The sequence below is a fragment of the Cavia porcellus genome, unplaced genomic scaffold (assembly GCF_034190915.1).
Source record: "Cavia porcellus strain 051 isolate PalLab524CR breed Dunkin Hartley unplaced genomic scaffold, mCavPor4.1 scaffold_29, whole genome shotgun sequence".
Classification (NCBI taxonomy): domain Eukaryota; kingdom Metazoa; phylum Chordata; class Mammalia; order Rodentia; family Caviidae; genus Cavia; species Cavia porcellus.
Genome location: NW_026947512.1, coordinates 39,851,786 through 39,876,642, shown reverse-complemented (window position 1 = coordinate 39,876,642; position 24,857 = coordinate 39,851,786). Strand labels below are relative to the sequence as shown.

General features: G+C 35.7%; 1 protein-coding gene across 22 annotated transcripts in view; it reads right to left on the bottom strand.

The window, feature by feature from the left end:
• The window catches only part of Nrg1 (neuregulin 1), a 999,063-nt gene that overhangs the window by 34,990 nt on the left and 939,216 nt on the right, over positions 1–24,857 (bottom strand). For 2 of the 22 annotated variants that reach the window (XM_023567132.2, XM_023567133.2), the window contains exon 1: positions 3,790–4,013. The exons of the other annotated variants lie outside the window; for them this stretch is intronic. In XM_023567132.2, coding sequence (XP_023422900.1) covers positions 3,790–3,829 — 40 coding nt within the window. In that variant the 5' untranslated portion in view covers positions 3,830–4,013. Of the gene's footprint in view, positions 1–3,789; positions 4,014–24,857 lie in introns of those variants that run through there. 22 annotated transcript variants of the gene reach the window in all.

Genomic DNA, 24,857 nt, shown 5'->3' with positions numbered 1-24,857 from the left:
ACCACCTCACTGCTCAATTTTCCCATTTAAAAAAAACAGCAGTATCACACATCTTAGAAGATTTTTTATGGAGACCATAAATCATCCAGGTAAAGGAACTGGCAAAACATGCCATTCAGTGAATAGTACCAAGTATAAATGGGAAAGGAAGGAAGGATCTTAAATTTTACGTTCAACAATCATATAAAAAGTTTGACAACAGAAATCTGGGAATTTCAAAGATACGTTCTATTCTTCAATTAAGAATGGGGTCTTTTTTTTTCTTTTTCTTGTGAAATTGGGGACTGAACCTTGGGCCTTGCACATGAGAGATAAGTAGAGAACTACTAAGCTGGAACCCCAGAATGAGGTCAAGTCTTTAATGAGTTCAACAAAATGTCCTTTATAAAATGCCTTCCAAGGTCTTTATAGGCCCGTAAACCAAACAAAGGAATGAACAGAGCTTAAAGAGAGAGGTGATTTTACTACGTGTTATCATGGATAATAAAATCAGCTTAACATGTTTATCAGAATGAAAGAAATGTAACTTGGATCTTTTGGTCTGCAAAATCATAGTAGATAATGTTCCTATATTTTATACAGCATAGAATTCAAACATATCTGTAGGTGCTGTATGTTAATATCCTCATGCACGGCAGTAGCTTGTGAAAGATATTAGGAAGAGAGTTGCCTTTACTGTGAAAAGTTTTGTGCTTAAGACACAACTGCTGACAGCATTTCCTGTATTGACAAATTTAGCTGGGTATCCTCTCTATCCCTGCGACAGCACTGAAGGGACCACATGCAGTGTCCTGTCACCAAGCCCCTGCAGAGGATGCTGAGCCACGCACAGATCCCCAGTGCTGTCTGAATCCAGGACAGCGTGCTAAGGATCTTCCTTCACCCAGCCAAGCAGAAGACACAGCATAAGCCTCTCAGAGCAAATCCTGAGCCTTTTCCAGAAAAAAACCAGGGCTCCACTACATGGGCATATACCCCACATAAATGGTAAACTGTCAACAAAACTTGGCCCTGAGATATGAGACAGATAGCTAGATCCCTTAAATGTACTTATCTTGTGTGGTTATCAAAACAACTAAGAATAATAAACACTTATTAACACGAGAAATGACTTTTCTTTTGCACCTTAAAAATATTTCTCCCTGACATGATTATTCTTTTGTAGTGCTAGCCAAAGCATGCAGATTGAACATACTCCAATGAAAAATTCTAGATTACTACTTAAGTAGTAGTGGGACATTTACTAGTAAAATATTCATTAGAGGAACCATGAAGTAGCATCTATCTCATACCACCATGGACTGTTGTACTTTGCATTTCTATTCTTCAACGGCAACAATGTAAAAAAAAAAAAATGGTGAGTTTTAACACAGCAATTAACTACCAGGTGGATGCAAAGTGGGAACTGACTGGTTACAGCTGCTCAGAACCCACAGCCAAGCACAGAATGAGCTGTAATTGTCAGAAGTCAGGCTAGAAATGATGCCATACACACACTTCAGGTTTTGGCCAGTTTCTTTTCATCTCCTTAGTTGAACACAGTGTGCTGTCAGTCAGTCCTAAGCAAGTCTATAAAATCTGCAAGATAGTCTTTCTCTTTGGCTTACACACACTGTATTGCTAAGTCAGTTTCCATTTAGTAACTCAGCCAGGAAACAATGAAACTGACAAAGCAGACCCTAAACCAATTGTGGAAATACTATTCTTTCTGGGGGAACCAAGAGGAGTTTATTAGAAGCAAAGCTGAAGACTTTGCAAGTGGGATATATTTTAACATATAAAAGCTCCCCCCACCCCATTGGTTGTTCTGGGAAGGACATGAAATAGATTTCCTTTCACTCATCCAAGCCTTGGTAAATGCTGTCTCCTTCAGCTTTGTGATCACTTTCCACAATTTGTGTTTTAAGTGCTAATAAGTAGATGGCAATGAAGCACACTGCTAAATGACTCCATCATTTCTATGTTTGACATTTATATGAATGTTTCACCTTAAAAACATTTTCCTTGGTAAGTTAGCAACCGTAGTTCTCCAAAGGAAACAAGTATAAATAAAAAGAATAAATAGGAATATAGTTTCTTACTACTAGAGAATTCATGTCAGAGTGTTTTACTCCCGAGCTGGTTTATCTTGGCAATATAGTTCAGGACAAGAGACCATGCCCTGTGGGGCTGGATAGTTCTCTAACTTAACCAACGATAAGGAGATTAAGATCACCATTCCTTTGCTTAAAAATCTTTTGTAACACACTGGGGCTCCCTTCTCTTCTTTCCTCCTTCTTCCTTCTCTTTCTAGCGTGGGTCTCTCCCTGACTCCTTATTTTCTTTCTTCTATCTTTCCTTCCCTCATCCCTCCCTTTCTTCCTTCCTTCCTGTACTGATTGTGCAATATGTGCAAGAAATAACGGTAACAACTGAAGTTACTGGAGTTGAACATTTTAAGATCACTGTCAACTCTCCCTAAAAAGCAACCTTCATATGTAAGATGTAGTGAAATGGATAGAGATCTTGCGAACAATCAAGTCTGAGTCATGCCAGTTATGAGCCATGGGACTCCTCCTCCCAGATGACCTGCCTCAGAAAATTTTGCAGTGACAATGAGATTCAGAGTAATTGCAAACTTGTTACAATGGTTTTGTCTTAACAATACTGCACATAGATGCATGATATTGTTACTATTATTAATGTCATAAGTATTGGACAAACAAAAGTGAAAAATGTTATCTCTCTAGACTCTGGTATTTTATAAGATCAAAACTCAAGTGTTATTTCTTAGGAAATCTTCAAAACAAGAAGACAGATGGCCTTGTTTTGAAGGGGAATCATTAAGTAACTGTAAAGTATTAAGTAAATAGCAGTAATGTAGCTTTACTTCATTGTAACTGCTTGTCAGTAATTTATAACCACTAAATTATGATATAACAGCATAAAATGATATTGAGAAATAGTCTGATTAAATAGAAAGAAACATGTATCTTGATGTATGATTATTTTCTATTTTCAAGATATATATAATTGTGTAATATTTCTGAGTGAACTTTCAAGTTATATGAGTTAAATGTACTTATTTTATTGGATAGAATTATAGCAGCTTACAAAGTATAAAACATTTTAACAGTGTGAAGTCCATATTATCATATGGCACATAATATAAGCTTTGCTTATAAGATAATAGTCTGGAAATCCTACTGTCATATACTTTTGTAAACATACAGTATGAAAATTTGAATGATAATTTGTTTACTGCTTATCACTAAATATTTCCCCATGGAACAGAATTTCACGATACATTATTTCCCACAGTCTGTTGGGAATCTTTTTCCTTTTGTTCTTCTTACACGAGCTAAAAATGAAAATAATGTTGAAAAGGACATTACTCTCCTGTTTCATCTCACTTTTTTGTAGTGCTGGAGATCTAATCGAGAGCCTTATGCACCCCAGCCCATGATTCTGCATTCTAAGCTCCATTTTTGCTTGTTTTAATTGGTGTTTTCCTTATCAGTGAAGGAGACAGCACCAGCAGACCATGACCATTACACAAAGGCAAGTTGCTGACAATAAGTGGCTCTATTTTCCTTTGACAATTAGCAGGAATTAGCATGAGTATACACCGTATATTCTAAGAAGCAATCATTAGATCTATCTTGCCTGACTTTTTAGGAGAATTCTTAGTGATTTCCTGCATATATTAAACTAAGCTATGCAGTTTTTTCAACAAAATATACAATTCTTAATGTTTTAAATATTTTAATATTAAGGAATCATTACAAAATTACAGATTTTTAATCTTACCTGTGAAAGCTTCAATACCTATGTATTTAGAAATCTGCATGTTTTCTTGCTTTTTGATATTCCAGTTTAAAAAAAATCTAAATTATTATTCTTGCTCAGAATAGGGTTCGTCCGCAATTAGATACTAAAAGCACTTTGCCCAGAGGGGAAAATGCTTAGTTGCTCCCGAAACCAAAGCTCTGGAGCAGCAGCTGAGCAGGAGAAGCCGCGCTACCTTCCGCAGCTTTCCCAGATGCTCAGGAGATGATAGGTGCAGTCATTAGTTTTCCGAAGGAAAAGAGCCAGACTTGGAACTACTGAAGCACTGTCACTCTGGCTTGGCATTTTTTTTTTCTCTGCAGTAATTCAATCTTCTGCAGGAGAGCAAATAAGTACTTGAAAGGGAGAAAAAATGACAGGAGGCGATAAAAGACATCCTCCTAGACTTTGAGGTTACTGGAGCCAATGTTGTACCTGGAAGTAACATCCTATTTCACTTGATGTCTCTTTTAAAGAAATACGAGGGGTAGCTGGGAGTACAGTCAGTGATAGAGTGCTGGCCTCGCATGCAAAGAACTGGTCTGAGTCTCTCCCCAGCAATACAGTAGAAGGGTGGGGAGAGAGGCAGAGAGAGACTGAGACAGGGAGACACAGAGACAGAGACAGAGACAGAGACAGAGAGAAACTATGATGAGAACATAAATGGAACTGAAATTTTCGAAAGCAGAATTAGGACTTCAGGGCTTACCTCCTAAACTCAAAGCATTCAGGGGTTTGTAGAGAACCTAGCTGCTGACATTTTGTCCAGAGTACAAGTTGATACCCAAGGCTATAGATATTAACTGATTAACTTGGGCTTTGACATCAGTTAAAGACATACAGAATGATGGGACTAGAAAGGACATTAGCACATTTTATAATTCATCCTACATTTTAAACGATACAAATCATTACAACAGAATAGTTCTACAATCTTTAATAAAATAGCTGTAGTTATCAATTCACAATGTGCACAGAGCAAGATTGTCTCAGGTCACACATGTGAATTAGGAAACACTTATTTTTTGTTTTGTTAAATGCATACATACTGGGATTTAAGTTGGTTTATTAGATTGCCCTTAGCTGCATCGCTTCGGTAGAAGCCTTCTGGGCAGATCTTGATGTTATTTTTTCCTCAAGTAGAATGAAAAGTGACCTTTGGGTGCCTCTCCTCATAGAACAAAGTTATAATTTTTGTTTTAACATTGGTATCATCTGTAGCTAAGCAGAAAGCAGATTCTAAGTTCTTACCAGTTACTGAGAGAATAATTTGGTGTCATTAGACAATGTTGTCTTTAGAAAAACAAGACTGTCAGAAAAGGTCATTTTTTAAACATACAATTGTTGGGTGTTCCCTTTTCCTTTTTTTTTTTGACAGCACGTTTTATTCATGATCAAGTCTAATCACTCATTTCTACCCCTTGGAGAACATCGCAGTGACACAAGGTCTTGGAAGATATGACAGCTTTTTTGAAGAAGAGGAGAGTATCTTTGGATAATTACTGAGGTGGAGTTATAACAAGAAAGCCATGATATTTTCTTTCACAAAGCTAATCATCTTTTGTTAGCTAGGAAGCCAACTCGAGAAATACTGTTTATTATTATTTTTTTATTAATCACTTATGGTTTTATATGAGTATAAAATTTACATAGCAAAGACTCCATTAACTTTTATGTCAACCCTCAATTTTTTCCATCAATATCATTTCTAAAAATGCACTACCTGTCTAGCTTACAAAGCAAATATTAGCAGTCAGTTTTACTGGCTTAATTTGATACACTTATAGGATCTCACCAGGCTAAATGTTGAAGGGACACATTCTTTTCTAGACTGCATTTTTTTCCAGGAGCATTTTAGTTGGGAAAAGGTCATGTCAATGTAGGTAATGCTGACTCATCATTCGCCAAGCTAGTCAAAATTCTGAACACCAAATAAAAATTAAAACAAAGAGGACTGCAATTATCAAGGGTTCAGTTAGCTACTAAAATTATTATATGACATTTAATGAGATAGGTTAATTTATTCATCCACTAAAAACCTTTAGAAATGCAAGCAGATGAAAGGTCAAAAGGAGGAATCATGAGGCAAATAAATTATCTTATTCAAATTAAACAACAATCATGGCACATCAACATTTAAAATGTATGTGTCTATTTCAGGAGATACTGAACCTACACTTGGCAAAAGGAAGTCAATTTCTATAAAACCACTTATGAAGCATTTCTCTCCCAGTGAAACTGGGATTTAATAAAATATCCTCATAGAAAAACAAGTGTACTGTAAGAAAATTAGGCCAGGGAACACAATCCAAAGACATCATGGAGGGATCTATTCCACAAAACACAGACTCTACACAACTGTATAGGACAAAGAACTTGGTTTCTTAAACATAAATATGACTAAAAGTAGAAGACAAAGAGCTAGCGGTTCAGACAAAGAGTGAGGGAGAAGTCCAAAAGGCAGGCACATAGGTGAGAGTGAAACAAACATAAGCCATTCAGTGTGTGTGAATGTTATTTGAATGCTGCCTGAAACTGTTATAAAGATGTGAAATTTATGAGGAAATATTAATTTTAGATTATCATCAGTTCTTGTGTATGTTAAATGTCTCATGGTCATGGTTAGAAATAGAATGTTCTTTGTCTTTTAGAGATATATATTGAACTATGTAAGCATTAAACCATTAGTTTGTTTGGAAATGCAACAGAACCATAAAAGGGGAAGGGAGATCGTGGACACCTACTTTACCATTCCATTATCATGTTTCTTTCACATGTATGTTTAAGTGCCTGGTATATACAGGACATGTTCAAATATGTGCTTTAATATGTATTTAAAATTTAAAAATACAACCAAATATTGACATCAGGTGTTTTGAATCATATCTTTATTAAGTAGAATTGGAATGAAACTCTACCTAAATTATACTTCCTGTGATAAGCTGGTGTAGGAGTGTGGGATCTATGAATGTTGAGAATAAGCCGAGGAAATTGACTGTCACTGACATTATTTAACATTTATCTAAAAATTCTAACCAAAGCAAAAATGCAAAAACTATAGCAAAACTGTAACTATGAAATGCAAAGATAAAAAACTATCATTTGAAGATATGGTTGCATACCAACATTAACCATTTTTGCAAAGAAACAATGCAATATTCATTGTAGTAACAAAAAGAATCAATCAGTGTTATCAATAATCTATTCAACAATAAAAAGGCAAAACAGGAAATACTTTAAAAGGGTAATATGTTAAGCAGATGAATTAGGCTTATGGCTGTGTAAGAAGACTCTGCTACAGGGGAAAATCAAAGTTTTGGAAAAGAAAAGTTATTGCTCAATGAAAGCTAGTAGTTCAGGTTGACTAGGATGTGGATTATAAGCAAGAGATCATTAATGAAGCCATATCATAACAAAGCATCAGCATCAGGAAGGCTTTGATAACAGTGCCTGCCAGGCAAAGTGCAAGGTCCTGAGCTTGAGTCTCAGTACAAAAAACAAAACAAAACAACCCACAAAAAATGAAGAGTCCTTGACAGTCCTGGCTAGAATGACTGCTTAGTACACAGACAATGGAGACAGCTTTTTAGCAGGGCTATGATTAATAAAACTAATGATCTACTCTTTACCCTTTGGAAAGGGAGAAAACAGAGATGAGACCAGTGAAGCAATTAATTCAAAGGTCTACATAAGAAAGGAAGACTGGTCAAACTAGCAAAATAATGGGAAACAATGGTAATGATAATTAAAAAATAGTATTAATTTGTATTTATATGCATTAAAATTATGTAGGGGCTAAATGCTGGAGCATTCACATCTTGCATCACGCCTCTTTCTAGGGCATTGAAAGTGACTAATATGCACATTCACGTTACTTCTTACACTGTAACGCAAGCAGACAGGAACTGAGGTCTTCTCTCAATGTACAATCCTCAGTGGAGCAGCTGCAACCTGACTGGTGCAGCTTTCCTAAGTAGACCATCCCACAGTTGTGCTGCGTTACATTAGGAACAGATGATACTGAGCTAGAGGTACAGCTGAGTGGGAGTGTGTTCTTAGCATAACTCAGTCCCTGGATTCCCCAGCACAGAAACACACACAAAGATGGCACCAGTGTTGGCCTCAAATGATAAGTTAATTACATAGGCAATCAAGAAAGTGATGTTTCTATGTATTATTGAAGTATCTTCATGATGGAAAATTACTTCTGATGAACGTTTTAAGTAATTTAAACTTTCAGCGATTGCCTCCATAAAAAAATGTCACACAAATGGTTCCAGGAAGCAAACACAATCCTCCAAGTATTTTCCATGTGAGCCAAGCCTCTCTGAACAGTGGCTCTGTAAAGGCAAGAAGCCTGAATAATATTCTTTACCTTGCAGCTCTAGTGACAGCTCTCTAAAACCTGAGATTGCACACTGTTTCATACCATTTAGCCAAATGACTGCAATTCCGTGTTAGTGTGATGGCTGTGGACATAAATATCCAGTTTCTGTTTTCACAAGCGTAACATTTTCCTCACAGAGGCCAAAAGATTGCTTCGTACAAAGAAATGAAGTAGTAAAAGCTTGTCGGTGCATATGAATCTTGCTATGTAATATTTGGCTAATTTCAGGCCATACATTTTCTCACAACTCCCCGGAGCTCCTTTTTCCCAGGTTCATGACCAGAGCAGCAAAGCACCCTCCCTGTAACGTGCACTATCATTAAATGTGTGTCTACAGGGTTCAGATTCCCAGTCCAAATGCTTCATAACCAAGTAACACATGGAAATCTAACTTTTTTTTTCAATATTGTGTTGAAATTTCACAAGCATCTTGAGCAGGAATAAAACAGGATTTTCAGAAAACTTACAATTTTCAATGTTGCACATCAAGAAAACTATTTTTGTTTTATCCTGCCTCATTAAATAGCTGGTCTGTCGAATAATACTTAGTTCACACCAGGCCTTGTCTCATTAAAGAGAATACAGATTTCAAGTCAGTGGGAAAGTAATGATTGAATAACTGACTACCCCATACCTGAAGAAATCTTCCCCGAAACCTTGGATTTCTGCTTGTTCATTGGTTTTGCTTTGTTTTGTTTTGTGAAGTTTCTCAGCCTCTAACCCACCTGGCACCTGTTTTTCTACTCTTGGCCCTAAACTGTGTACACCGGAAAGAAACAAAAGGAAACGCACATTGAAAATCTTTTTTAAGTTACATAACACTTTTTAAAAAGCAGAGTCATGTCTTCAGAGTCTTACTATCGGTCACCTAGCCTTGCAGTTGTGTGTATGCCATTCAGTATATGGGAAAATAAAACTCTGATGGAAGGCATCCTGGTTATAGCTGGCCTGAGAGGGGGCATGGCAAACAGAGGTCAGTCTGCCTGGTTACCTTCCTGCGATACCTGGAACAGGGAACGTGAACAAGGTCCATTTAGTGGAACTGGGTTGTAATTTCATGCTTATAATCATTTATAACCAGTGTTTTCCCAGTAGCACGCCATCTGGGTATATGAATGAACAAAATGCGTCCATCTCCCAGGGTAAAGTACCTCAAAATGACCGAGGTCTTCCTCCTTTCCTTTTAAACGTAATCATTTCTGAAGATGCCATGAGTGTGTGTCTAGTAGATGTCTTTATTCTTTCCTTGTATTAGGTTTCAGACCTAACACTGATCATAAAAAAGAGAGGATCCTGGCTGTTCAGCACACTGTGGAAACTACAGCTCCATCAAGCTGCCTCATACTCCAAGCACTCAGAACCAAATCCTGGGCTGGGCCCGTGTGCCAGTTTCATTCCTTATATTTCCATGGTTTGCACAGAACAGTCAAACGCTTTCAGCTGAGGTCTGTCATTTATTTAGAAACATTATAAAATACTTTGCTCTAATACTACATGATGTGTCCTGTTAGGAATCTCCATTTCCAGTTCAGCATGCAGAGGCCAAGAAAATATTAGCATGGAAAGTGCCAACTACAGAGGCACAGAACCCAGTGATACCTCAACGAGGAGACAGAGGATGAGCCATACACCCATTTTCATCCCATTTTTAAACCTCACAGAGAGCAGAGCACAGATAACAGGCAGGATTAGGTTCTAAGTGGAAAACAAAGCCTCAGCAGAAAAACTAATAAAAGAAAACAAGAGTTCCGACTCTCAGATCTGATTTATTCCTGGCTTTTGCTTCAAGAAACCCTTATTTCTAGAAAATTTAAAATATAGCACATTTTTATTGAAAGGGTTGTAGGTTTATCTTATTTTCACATCTTTCAGTGTGTTGAATATTCAACCACAGGGGAGCAACTGTCTTTTAACAGCTATCAGTGACAAGGATTTCTTGGGGTCACCTTTGCTGACCCTTCCCTTGCACCAAAGCATAGATTATACAGCCAACTTTCTAATGCTCAAATTTATCTCAAAGTCTGAAGAACTCAGGGAAGCTACACAAATTCTCGTTCTACAGAAGTTACACAAGTCCCTGGAATTAGGTGGCGATGATACAAAAGAATCTCATTTACCAGACAGATGTGATAAGAATCAGCAGTTCTCCCATATCCCTTTATAATCAGGTCTCTATAAAAAGGTCTGCGTGGATACCAGTGTGTATAGCAAATGGATACACAGGTATAACACAGCACAAGACAGACCCACTAACCCCCCACTTGCTAGAGTTCCCTGTATCTGGATACATGTGTGTGCACGTGTGTGCATGTATGTACAAGTATGGCTTTCCTTTCCTGGAAAAATCAGCCTGCACTCTGTCCCACTGAATGGAAGTCTAATTCCTCAGTTTTTGTGAAGGAAATGAAAAGAACTGAAGGATTCACTGGTAAATAAAAATGCAGCCTATTTTGTCTTAACTATACCTTATCACTCCTATAATCAAAGTTCTTTTCTGACAGGTAGGAAAGTACCCAGACAGTCAATTACTTTTCTTACCATTTTGTTTCTAAGCTTATTGCTTGTTTAATTCTCATTATCTGTGAGTTCAATTAAAGACAAAATAATTTTAAGCATAATGAATATATATTGATTCCTTTGTTACCATCACTAAAATATATAATTATTCTTTAACATTTTATACAGCACAATTTTATCTTTGGCCAAATTCAAGTCTTCAAGAACCCAAATGATTCTTTTCAATTGTTTCTTTTTCATTTTTTGCTTGTATATTTATTTTCAGGATCAGAAGACCATTTCATTTGTAAATTATTTTAGCTCGAGATGATTAATATAGTAGTGAATAAGCAGAACACAGGGATGAAACAGAAAGGAAATTATAGATGAATGGATAGTGTCAAAATGTTGCTTCTAAAGCCAGAAGAAGGCATTTGCAAACCCATAGTAATAGCCACAGAAAATGCTGGGCACAAACATTTTTAAAAAATTATATCAGATATTTAAAAAATATTAGTGTGATGTTGGATGTGTAGGAAAGGGGAGAGGGATGAGAAACATTTGTTTTGCAAAAGCCTGGCACTTCTTGGGAACTAGACCATGAATGAGAAGTTCAATTCACTTAGGAAGATCTAGTGTGACAGCATCGTAAGTTAAATGAGGCTGTAATATGTTTCAGGCACTAACGTTAGTTTGACAGAGGAAGGTTTAACTCCAACTAGAAAAATTTTTGAGGCCAGGGCTGGCTACTTTCTTTAATGTGGTCCTTCATGTTGAATGCACAGTGTTCCTTGCACTGGCAGACTTGAAGCTGTTGCAAATGGGAATGTTTAGCTTCAAACTGTGATATGAAGATGGGGTTTCCTACATGGATTTATAACAGCATCACAGCAACAAGCAACAGTTCAGTTGAAAAAGTCTCATGAAATTTAACCTGCTGAATGGGCAATGTGATTTATGCTGCTTGATGAATCAAACAAGTACCAGGTAACCTAACTGTACACACAGGGATCAAAAATGGAAGGGACTGGTCTTCCAGGACTTAGGAATTGGGTCCTGTGGTCTTCTGACTTGCAAGACCAGCATTCCAGGCTTGAGACAGCAATGGTCACCATTTCAGAAACCCCGAGAAAGAAGTCAGAATGATCTAATTCTAACACTAAGAGATATGTCCAAGTTAATAAAGCTTTTGCTCTATTTTACCAGAAACTCTGACTAGGCATAACATGAGGTCAGAACAAAACTCCAACTGTGTTTAGATCAGAGAACCACAAGGAGCAGAGGTCCAGACAGAAGGAATCCATCACAACCATCAGGAATTACAGCAAGCATCAGAGGTGGCAGGGGAGGTTTAGTCATAACTGTCCTAAAAGTGATTAGGACATTTTATAATCCAAACAGCCAGATAAAATACCCTCAAGGCTCAGCTACACTTTATGACTAATAAGATAAAAAATGTTTCTGTCAAAAAGAAAATAATAAATTTCCATCTCTTTCTCTTGCTATTTTTTCATTACAAAATAATCACAACACTAAAAATAGGACTGCTTATCATTCTATGCAAGGCCACTAAACTCTTGACAGAAAATTTCTACTATAGGTATCATCCAAATGGAAATTAGTTTTAAAATGAAAGTGATAACTGATGAATCTATGATTGTTATCTGCAATTGACAACTATCTTATTTCTTCGATAAGCTAGAATTGATGTGTAGAAAATACTGCTTCATCAGCTATGGTTTCTACAAAGTGTGAAGACACAGTGACATATGAATCACTGTGCATCAAAGAGAGCATGAGAAGTAACAGTACGGTTGGCCTGCCCAGAGCTCTCATTTCTACCAGGCATTCTATTTACCATGCTCTGTTCGGGAGGTAATCTTCAAGTCATGTCAAAAGAAAGCTTAGAGATAAGAAATAAAGACAGGAGGTATTTTGTGACTTCAAGAATGGAGATGTTCTTGGGGAATGCCCTTTGTTTATTAAGAACCTTCTTTATTGAGTTACAACTTTATAGCACAATATAACAGCAAAGCTTTAGCGCATAATAATTATTTTCTATATTATTATATTTTGAAGTGGAAATCATATTTATCTAGACCAATAGGTACCAGTCACTAACAATGTCAGCTGCAAATTGCAAAGATATATCTCTTTCTTCTGTTCTATCTGCTTTTCTGCCCCCTGCCTATTTTTCTCTTGGAGGATAAATAAATTTAGATAAAATTTAAGAGTCATCAGTGTAGTGATGGTCTGAAAATTCCCAGGAAACATAAACTGATACTCATTAAATATCTATAATGTGCTAGAAACATGAGCATCTTTAATATTTTTAGTTCTCAGAATAACATTACATAACAAGTAACACTTCCTGTAGGAAACGAGGCTTTAAATGACACGCCTGTGCTCTCAGTACACTAAAGAGGAATCCAAAGTAAGGTCTGTAACTGATCCATCAAAGTATTCTGCCATATGACTCCTTCATTTCAGGATGACGTATGACCCTCATAGTTAAAAACAAAGGATCAAACAATCAATCAAACATTTCACGTCCTCTCTGCAGGCAACTACAGAAGTCACACTGTCCCATCTTTCAGCAAGGATCACTTGCTGATTCTTTCCCTGCGCCTGCAAAGTATATTGTCAGCGGATGTGACTTAAAATATTATTTCTAGGTTAAGCATTCTTAGCAGAAGGTGGGAGGCTAATGTTAATAAAGTTGAAGCTATTTTAGTATTAAATCAGAGAAAATGCTCAGTCTACATTATCTAGTATTCTGGTGCCTGTTTTAGAATAAGATGGTTGTTTTTTCTTAGTCCTGAAAAGTTTAGTGTGAATTAGGAAAGTTACCAGAAATTCAGTGATGTGACCACTGAGTGCTGGACTGTCATACTGATTACCTTTAATCTCTAGTCAAATTGTCTTCATCCTCCTTTTAAAAAAAATATTCGTAGGAAAATAACTTAATTGTCATTTAGTAATGATTTTCAAGTTAAGAAACTACCCCTTTTATTTCTTTATGAAGCCAAAGTCAGAGCAATGCATGTACATATAAATGTGTACACCAATATAAATATGCTGAGTTATAAACATCCTTGGAAACTTATGGCAGAAGGAACCACTCCAAATGAAATGCTAAATTTATTTATGATGCCTGTGCAATATTTAATATTTGCATATGATCTTTGATTCACCTCAATGCAAAATTAATACCATTAGAGGCTTTAAGAACTGATTTTATATAACAAAGAAAAAAGCAAAAGGGAAAAAGCTATTTTTTATAGAGGTACAGATAATCATAAAAATTCAGATTTATCTCTAGTGCTATTTGATTTAGGCTTCTTATATTGAATAATGCTCTTTAGTGTCTTTTTTCATGTAACATATAAATCATCTATAAGAAGCTATGTGAAGTGGGTTTGGTGATAGCACCTCATAACTGCCAGTTACACGCGGACTGCCAAGTAATTTAAATGAGCAATTCTAACAAAAGTGAATTGTTTTAAAATAGCTAACATAAGACATCTTCTTTTTGGTTAGGTTATTTGGAAAAAATATTTAGTGAGCTTTTTTTTATATATTTATCCCTGCCAAAAACAATGCTGTACATCAGAGACTGGCACATAGGAAGTATGTGCTAATGGAAAATAACTGAAAACTTGGAATAAAAGAGCAAAGGACAGAATTAATGTGTTTAATTTTCATCAACCTCAAATTTCTGTTTAAAACGTTTTTACTATTTTTTTAATTGAGGTGAGTACCTGAAATCTTAAGCAAAACTTAGTTTTTTTACTCTATGATTATGAGCAAGACACATAACTAAAATACTGAACTTTTTTTTTCTTTAAATCTTTTGAGATAGGGTCTCCTTATGCAGTTCAGGTGGGTCTTGAGCTCATTACGTAGCCTAGGCTGGTCTGGAACTTGCAAAGGACCCTCCTGCCTCAGCCTGCCTGAGAGCGGGATTACAGGTCTGAGCCACCACGCCTGGCTGTACTTTGTACTTTCAAATGCACCATTAAAATTTTTAGCTCAGCATCCTTTGTTTCCCAAAAATAGTCAGGGTTGAGCAAATATATCAAGAAATCAATAGAAAGTAATTAGGAAGAGTGCTCAATGTCCTTGAGAAAAGCTTTGAAGGCAAAAAGGGGCAGCTTTGACTCAGAACATTGAACATTCTTATTTTTTTTCCATAATAAGAACAATAACTTAAATTACTTTGAAAAAAATACATAAAAGTCATGTGTCGCCCTGGGCCAAACTGCAGTTAATGTGGTTGCTTTCCATTATAAATCTCTGAAAGTGAGGCTGCCTGAGTACTGACCGCTCTTGTAGTTGAGGGTTAGATACATTCACACTTTGCAACAAGCAGCGGGGAAGGAAACCTCAGGTTAGTGCTGAGGTGCTCTAGCCAGCCTTTCTGGTTATCACAGAGGGAAAGGAAATAACAATTACTGTGTGACTTCATGTGCCAAGAAAAAAATACACATGATCTCATCGAGCTCTTGCTATAACCTGTAAGTTCTGTATTATTTCCCCCCACTTATCAGAAGATAAACAACATCCTAGCGAGATTACAGAGTTGCCAAAGTCCTACAGACGAAAAACAGCAGAGTCCAAATTCAAACTCAGGTCTCTGATTAGAAAATCGCTCCCTTTTCCAAGACACTGCTCAAGGTTTTGAGTCTTTTTCAATAGTGGTTATTCTTTGTGACTTTTTTTTTTGTCTTTTTCCTTTTTATTGGTACCGGGGATTGAACTCACGACGGCCTGCTTGCAGGGCAGGCGCTTATGTCGCTGAGCTAAACCTCCAGCCCAATAGTGGTTATTCTTATGAATACCAAAAACTCCTTCTGAAATCTGGGGAAATCTATGTATTTTTGTATACCTGTGCAAATTAAACAGTAGCATATAATTTTTTGGGTTTTATAAGCTCCTTTTTATGAAGCCAATTCATAGATATTTCATGCGACTCAATTAAGAATACTTCACGTGGGTTTGACTCTAAGACCTCTGTAGTTCAAAGAATTCTCAGTAGTATGATTGCATTAATGATAAGAGAAAAAGCTATTTCCTTCTATTCATTATTTTTATTTGCTTTATTTCAGAGGCAAACAATCTGCTGTCTTAGAAACAGATATAAGAACTCTTTATGAACACCACTAAACTTACCAGCAATCATGATAAGACAATATAAATTAGGAAATGAAAGCTTAATTAGGAATCTTTAACTACAATAAGGTTGACTTAACCATTCGGCTTTTATTACAACTAATGTCACTATGTCTCTAGGTTTAACAGATTACCTGTGATAATGAAGACTATTTTATTTTAAGCATATTCCTATATCTTAAAAAAACTGAAATATTTCTTATCTGTAGTTTCAGTAGCTGGGGCAGAGAGAGGGCAAGGGAGGGGTCCCTAGCTTTTCTTTTTTTTTTTTTAATGAGAGAAGAAAAATAATTACCAGTCTAAAGATTCTTATTTTTAAGCTCGTGCTAATATTATTTAGTATAGTAATATTATCTAGTATAGCTGATTTTGTGACTGCAAGTTGCAGTAACAACTCACTTTAACAGAAATTGTATTCTTTAAAAAAATCTTATGAACAAATTAGATATTTTTATTTGTTTGGAGAGCACATGGTTTAAAAGACACAGTTGTACTTAAATTCTTTTCATACTAGTATCCTGATGGGAAATTCAAAATGAAATTATTTTAACACTTCATATGGAAGTCCATTCATATAAATTTTGGCTCTGAGATACAACTGTGAGTCAAAGTCTGAACAGTTCTTGGTAACAATTTATTTCACAACAATGTGACTTAAACATGCTTTAATTTCTTCTTCTCTCAATTGCTCTGAACATAATTTAGAAAAAAACTTTTTGCTATAGTGAAGTATTCCATTCTAATCTCCTCTCAGGACTATGGCCAAAGACTTGAATGTGAATTTAGCTTTGAAGTCTGTACAATTTTCTCACCCTAGGACATTGTTACCACTGATTTGGGGCAATATTTTCTTACTACCTGCACTTGATATATAAATAGCAATGCATTTTTGGGTATAAAAATGGAATGGCAAATATGTTGTTCTAATAATTGGTTACGAATTACTCTCATTATCTGATATATGTCTCATTTATCAAGTTCTGAATAAATATTGCATCCAAGTGCGAAATACATTTTACAGAAAAATTATTTTTCCATATGGACTGGCTTTTAGTTTATTCAGAATAAAATGAAACAAAAGCAAGTAAGCAAATAAAAATCTAGTTTCAAGATGAATTTTCGTGAACCTACTATAACTGAAATGACATACATTCTGATAATTAAATAGCATTTATCTACAGAGAAATAAATGCTGTACCACACAATTTAATTTTGATGCTGAATTTTAATGAGCAATTGAATGAAAGTATATCAGTGAGACAAATATTTGATCAAATATTATACAAGAAAATCTAAAATTCTGAAAGAAATTCACTATTTTGTCCTTATGACCTCCATGATTCAAAGAATATTACTAATGATTTTTTTAAAAAAAAATCTTTTGAGTATGCGCAATGTTTGTCATAACTAAAGTCTAACATTCCTAAGTGAAAATGTTGGTCAGATTTTTTCTAAACATCCTTGTGTAACTGTGCAGTCTTGGAAAATGTTACACAAACATGCCTATAAAAAAATATCACTTCTTAAAAGTTTTTAACTTTCAAGTTTAATTTTTTTAAAAGAAAGCTAAATCACCATCATCCACACAGGTGAAAACTTTTTCAAAGCCCCACATCAAACCTATTCCATTTGATTGTTCTGCCTCTCATACTGTTGTGTCTCAGATTAAAAAAAAAAAAAAAATATATATATATATATATATATAATATTCATTCTGGTTTTTTGTCTACATAGTTACAAGTCCTATTTATCTAGCAGAGGAAAGATAAATGAGAAAATATATAAATATTCAAATAACCTATATCTTATCTATTTAATATTTAATTGCTCTTTGAAAATCCTCCCTGAAGTTTTGAACAGAGAGGGGTTTCTTTCTCCATGATGGGTGCTTTGTTCTTCCTTCCCCACTATCAGCTCAGAATTTTTGGAGATACAGATTTTATGTTTGTGATGCTTTTGCAGGCATCTAAACTTTGACCTGGAATAAATTTCACCAGCATAGTTCATCACATTTTGTTAGCTTAATCTTCTTTTAAAACAAATTCCCCTGATAAGATACATGTCCTTCAGAATGCATGGGTGTCCACGCTCTGTCTGTGGCTTAATATCTGACTACTCTTCCCTTATCCTGTCCTCTAATTATCTCACACTAGTCTGCAGTTCTAAAAATATTCTGTGTTTTCTTTATTTTTCTGCTACTGTACAGCCCAGAATTTAATGCTTTTAACAACAGTTGATATTTCTGGTTTGGACCATGCTCTCTTATTTATAATTTTCTCTGGCCTTCTGGTTCATTCTACTCCTGAGCATGTTGTCAAACCATCTGCCTGACCAAGTTACAGCTACTAGAAGGAAAATCCTAGCTGCTGGCCCTTCAGTTATGTCTCAGCCTCCTGGCAGTATGGGTGAAATGATGAATGAGACTCTTTAATAATCAATGTTAATAATTTCATAAAGTTTCAAAGACAGCCTGTCAAGGCAGGAGTTTCATCTTTTAGGAAGAAGAACACAGTTTCTTTATTGGATCAGGATTCGCAGGATAGGGCTGTGGTATAGCTCAGTGCCTGTCGAGCATGCCCATTCCTTGTACTGCAAAAAGATTCACAGGCTGACAATCTCCACTTGAAAGCAAGATGGCCAGATTTAGCAACCTCAAATGCAACTAAATTTGGATTTCCTTTAAGTAGTGAGTATGCCTGGAAGTAAATATGACCATGCAATATCTGGGGGCATATTTATATTAACATATAATTCCTTTGCTAAGGAACTATACGATTACTCTGCCTCTATCAAATATACATACACACCCCCCCCGACACACACACACATCATTCACACATGTCATGAAAAACAAAAATGTCATTCGGCTATATTTTTTCATTCAGTCCTGAAATTGGTTTTATCAAATTGGCAGAAAGATTAGAAATACAGCATTGCACTGCTGTGATACCTTAGGGATTTCCACTCTATTTTTGTTATGATTGAACTGAACCAGGTGGAGGAAGCTTTCAACTCACCTCAAGCTAACACTTCCATCCCCAGCACACACATACACAGGTCATTGCCCTTTTCTTTGTCTTTTGAGAGGTTCATGGTTCTATTTTAAATGTAATAATAACCTGCCAATAACACTGTCAGCAGGATGGTTTTCTTGGGTGTTCTAAAAGGTCCAGGGATGGGTCTGCACAAATTCATGCCAACAGTTTTTCAGTAATATTCTTTTTAATAAATACTACTATAATGTGGGGGTAAAAACACCTGAAGACCCCAAGTCAGGCAAGAGAAATGTTATGCCCTAATAACCACATACAGTAGAGGCTGGTTCAGGTGTACTGTGTGACACATGGAGATGGAGAAACATGAAGACACCTCCTCAAATTCTATGCTGCTAACCCCTCTAGCAGGTCCTCAGAATGAGAGTTCCTGAAGTGGTTCAACAGCTTGACCACATTAATTTCCCAATTAGAAAGGTCAGACTCAAGCCACTACCAGGCTGGTCTTCAAACAAAAGAAAGCAGAACGAGCCCTGGAAAAATGGAACTGGTTTGCAAGACAAATCTGCTCAGTGAAGAGCCTTAATTTCCCCAAATGAAAAAGATGGATGAAACAGATATCTGTTGTAGATGAATCTAGAGAAATAAGATTGGTTTTCTGTATCAAAGTCAAACATATGGACTGCTTTTAAGAGGTAAAAATTGGGGTCAATTAATGGAAACCATAGGAACACCAATTTTCAGCTCAGATAGGAAAAAATTTGAAGACTTAGTCAAAGACAAAAAAGAGTGAGCCTCGAGGTAAGGCACTGCCTTGTAAATGACCAATGCATAGACTAAAATAGATATAGATGAAATATTCTTCAAAGTACTCATTGCAATCAGGTGGAGGAGGGTTGGACTTCAAGACATTTTGAATTTCTTTTAAGAAATTGAAGTTTTAGTATCCTAAGGAAAGAATTAAAATTACTGTATCAATGATGCTTGTGGTTTGGAATAAGCTCAACAATTTTCATATTTAAGCAAGGCCCAATACGATTTTTATACATCAGAGTGCTAAATCTGTTTTAATTTTAGGCATCCTGACTTGAATTAATCAATTAGAAACCAGTTCTATTGGGGCAGATAATAAAGAGGTAGTTTCCTTTAATATAGATATATACCTAATGTCTTTCAGGAAATTTCTATGTCTGTACATCTTAAATAAAACAATTTGTAATTTTAGCTGTTTTGCTGACTAGAAAAGATCTTAGTTAAAATGTATGTTCACACACTATAAATTGGTCATTATTCATAAAAGCTATGCTTTATTAAATAATTTTTATATTCAAATATTAGCAAGGAACATTGTGTCAGAATTTGATCAACATATTCAACAATGGAAACACTCTCACATTTTATTATGCCAAACCAATATTTTCAGTGGCTGTAAAATGCACATGCCAGCGGCTGCAGATCTAGAACGGCAGGCACTAACTGTATCTCTGTCCCCACAGATTACTCATTTCAATGATGTGACTTTCTATCACTTTTATTGGCCATCAGCAGATGAGTGGAAGGCGGAGGTGACTAAATGCAGTGGTCTGAATACAATCTGCCTGTCAATGATCAATATGGGCTTGTATTGTGACTTGGAGAACTCTAAAATAGTGCTGTCTCCCAATCTTTTAATTCCATGGCAATGGTGACAAAATAAAATATGGAATAATCTAACTTACTGAACAGAAATGCAAGCAATATATAAATCTATTTTTTCTTTTAGAAGTTAACCTTTTACTGTAGATTTTAGACTAATCCCTTTGCTTGCTAAAATTGCTGTGGCCACATCATAAAACATGATTACTGTTTATTTGATATGTAGACTAGTCTTATTGTCCATCATATACAATTTCTTTCTCCCTGCCTTCAGAGATGCTATTGTACAATTCAGCAATTTTAGAAGACCTTAGCTTGATAGGTACCATGGCTCCTCCAATAAAAACATCCAGATTTTAAACAAATTCTTGACAAAAAAAATAATCATTTTGAAGGTTCAACTCTAAATTCACTAATTCAAATTCACAAGTCTCTATACTAGCTCATCAATCTGCCCCTCCAATACTGAGTGCTTACCCACAAGATATGGGGAGATGAAGGGTACAGGAAAAAAGAAAAAAAGAAAAAAATGAAGAAACCTTTATTTTTAGCACACCTTACATATATCATTCCTTTGCTAGGATGTCTGCTGGGCAATTGGCAATTTGTTAAATTAACTCATTTCCTCTGATTCATTCTTTGGTACTGAAGGGCTCCAGCTCTGTTCTCTAAAGCTCAATTAGTTTATAAGTGCTTGTTCAGCATATTCCGCTTTTTGCTGATGGTATCTGAAATTAATCAATGTACTGCAATCTGAGCAAGTGGAAAGGACTCAGAAGGGCCAGAGATGGTAAAGACCATTCTCTGCAAGGGTCACTGGTATTCTGTCCTAGCATTTCGCTGGGGAAGCCATCACTTTTTCAAAGACTGAATGTGCTGCAACACTATCCTATGAACAGTAATAAGTATTCGACTGTTAATTGTTTTAAAATATTTGCAAGTGAAAGAACACAGCATAAACTAAGTTGTATGGGCACTTCTATTTCAAATACTTAGCAAAATTTTTCTCTGTTGTTTGCAAATTTTGAAAATAGCTTACTTATTTGTTTTTGTTTTCTTTTGTGTTCACAAAAATCTATGCCCTGTATGAAGGTAAGAATAATGGCTTCTACTTCTTTACCTTCCTTCTTGTGAGTAAACTGAGCAGAAGAAAGTGAACTGCATTTTTCTAACCTATCAAAAGGACATAAAAAATACACTTTGAACTGCCTTTTACTTAAAAGAGTTCCTTGCAATTCCCAAAGTGCTGAAAAACTGCTTCAGAAGAAAAACAAACAAACAAACCCCCACAAACTAAAGACAAAGCTATATAACAGTCATTTCAATGCAAGTTACAAGATTTGTTCATATGTGATTATGTGGTGGGAAGAAATCTTTTCTTGTTCTAGGTAACACTGCTATGTCAGAGATATAACTGATTTCAGCTGGCAAAAGTTCAGTTTTCTTTGGTCAAGTGTACTTTTCCTGTTTTGAGACTCGCATCAAATATACTGCAAGAACACTTGAACAAAGAAGTTGGTTTTATAAGAATCTTCATAAGGAGAACATGTTTTTATAAACCAGTGCTATTTATAACCTGATTTCACTTGGATCTTGTTATTGATTTTCTGTGTTATTTTCAGTCACGATGTCTCAGATCCTGCTGGAAAAGTCTGCGAGTCAGAGTAACTGTTGTGCTTTGAATATGTTATAATTATGGCATAAAAGCCAGGTCACGTATTTATGAAAATGAGAAAGAACTGAAAAATCATCCACAGACATCTCTAAAATATTATGGGACAAAAGGGATCAAAGCATTTCTCCAATGACTTTGGGAATCAAAGCAATAAAAGATTTCAAAACTAATACTATTAATTATAGTGCTAAGATTTCAAAAGCACCAGTGTAAATCTGCTCCCATCTGTGCTGTTTGTGTTAAGGCTCTAACCGGTTTGGTTAAGGGAGGCTTGTAACATTTCAGAGCTAGATAATAAGATCACAAAGGTGGGAAATCCCCCATCTCCTGACCATTACAAAACCATTATTTAATAAATCCAAATAGAAAAAAATTATATAAACAAATAGGATATGTAAGTGCTGTGCATTTAAAGCATTGAATTGTTAAAACAATAGAAAACCTAAACTTATTTGGCACTTTCAGTGTAGTCTCCATTCAGAACTTCCATGCTTACTTGTAGTTTTATTGAAGAACCCAGCCAGCCCTTAGGGAAAGAATAAAAAGACAACAACAGGATTTTAAGAAAATTAAAATAGACTAAACAACCATGTAATTCCTCATATTTTCTTGATTCTTGCTTTTATCAAGTTCCAATAGCTGACTAGCAATTTTTCAAGTGACAATTCACAGTAATACTTAAAAAAAAAAAAATCCTTTTTTTTTTTTTTGTCTTTTTCCTTTTTATCAGTACATGGGATCGAACTCATGACTGCCTGCTTGCAAGGCAGGCACTTATGCCGCTGAGCTAAATCCCCAGCCCCCCCTTTTTTTGTCTACCATCCATTATTTTATTACCTCTCCTGTCATAAATGCATGAATACAAGTTGTTGTTTATTCTAGTAGGTCCACTCAACTTTACATATGTATGATTTTATGTATGACCATTGGGCCCACACGAATTTGCCCTCAAGATTCCTCAGAGAAATAATTAAGACTACTATGCATTTTTTAAGACATGGGCAGCCAATGGTCAGTGTCTTGAAGGCAACTATCTGGATAAATGTGTTCCTTAAGCATCCAGTTTTTATTGATTTTTCTTTTGGTCATAAATGACTTGTATTCTTATGAGAAAGAATTCAAAAGTTTTTTTATTTTTGCTATTTGTATATGAGATAAGACTCAAAGATGAGAAACTGCTAGTCTTAGAAAAAATGCCAGCCCATAGAAATCAATTTGATTATTGTGAAAAGAGAAAGTACAATTTCTAATACTGATTTATTTTGTGAGGAAATGTCAAAGGAGTGTCATTTTCATGATCTAATAATCTTGAAATTCACTATCAATATGGAGTTTCAACTGTACTTGGGAAACTTGCAGTTCAAATGGATCCTTCTTTTATTGAGGTGCACCATTTACACTTTCCTTTTGTTCAAGGAAATAAATCATGGACAACTGCACATCCTATTCCTTCATGGAATGAGCCAGGGTAAGAAAATACATAAAGAAGTTATAAAGTAGCACTTGATCAATAATCTATAATTTTCTCTATTTTTGTCAAGTTTAGCAAAGAGCGTCTTCTGGTTGAGTGTATTTGCTGATGTAGTTGACATTTGTACTGACTTCAAAGTAGATTTTAGTAAGCAGGGGAATCAAGAGTTTAGTGAAATATGAAACACTTTTGGAAAATGCAGAAATACTCAGGTTAGGGACTATGAAGATTAATATTTAGAAATCATCTTCCCATATGCTGGACTGGTAGACTTTATGCCCCACTATGTCCAAGTTGTTTTTCTTCTGATAGACAGATGTCGGGTTTCTTAACAGTGGAAACTGGCCAGTAAATGCATGGCAGCACTCCTGGTATTCCTGCCTCTTGCTGTGCACACATGGGAGGACTCTCACAGCCACACATGTACAAAATAGTAATTTTGAATGCTTACAAGCACAGGAAGTCTGACTTACTAAAAGGTCCAACATAAAGATTTTCTTGAAATATACTGTACGGTCAATACACAAAGACAATGAAAGTATGAGATGCATCTCAAATTTTGTTACACCTTGGAACATAAAATTGATTTTATATTACACCTTGGAACATACAAAAGGGAAGTACAGAATTCAAAATATGACTTTGAAAATTGGGTGGCTTGCAAACACGTGACAGGAACCTGACTTCAGCTGAGTAATGAAGAGACAGCAAAGGTAGCACCCTGGAGCTGTGTTGTGAAGAAAGAACCAGAAGACAGGTGGGGCTGTGCTGGGTCTGCATGTGCAGAGGACAGGCACAGCCTGAAGGTTCAGAGGTGGGAAGGGACACGGCCTGTTATAGTAAGTGAATGCAGCTCAGTGTGTGTAGGGTCCCAAGGCAGAAAGCAGGACAAAATATGCAGAATCCTGTATTAATATAGTGTTATGTTATTTTAAAATGTGTGCAGTGTACTCGCTTATCTAAATTACATATTCCCTTTGTACTTTTACTTACATTATCCACTAGTGCATCGAATCCTTCTGTTCATAGGTACAAACTTTAACTCAATTCTGTTAGCTGCTGTGCATGATTAAGTCAGGGTACCAATTAGTACAAGTGATATATTGTATTTGTACTGAAGTGGAAATACTGAACGAATAAAAAGGGTTGCAGATTTTCCTAAGATAATTCTGATGCAAGTTCTGTTTATTTCTATTTTATACCATTTGTCTAATTGTTTTT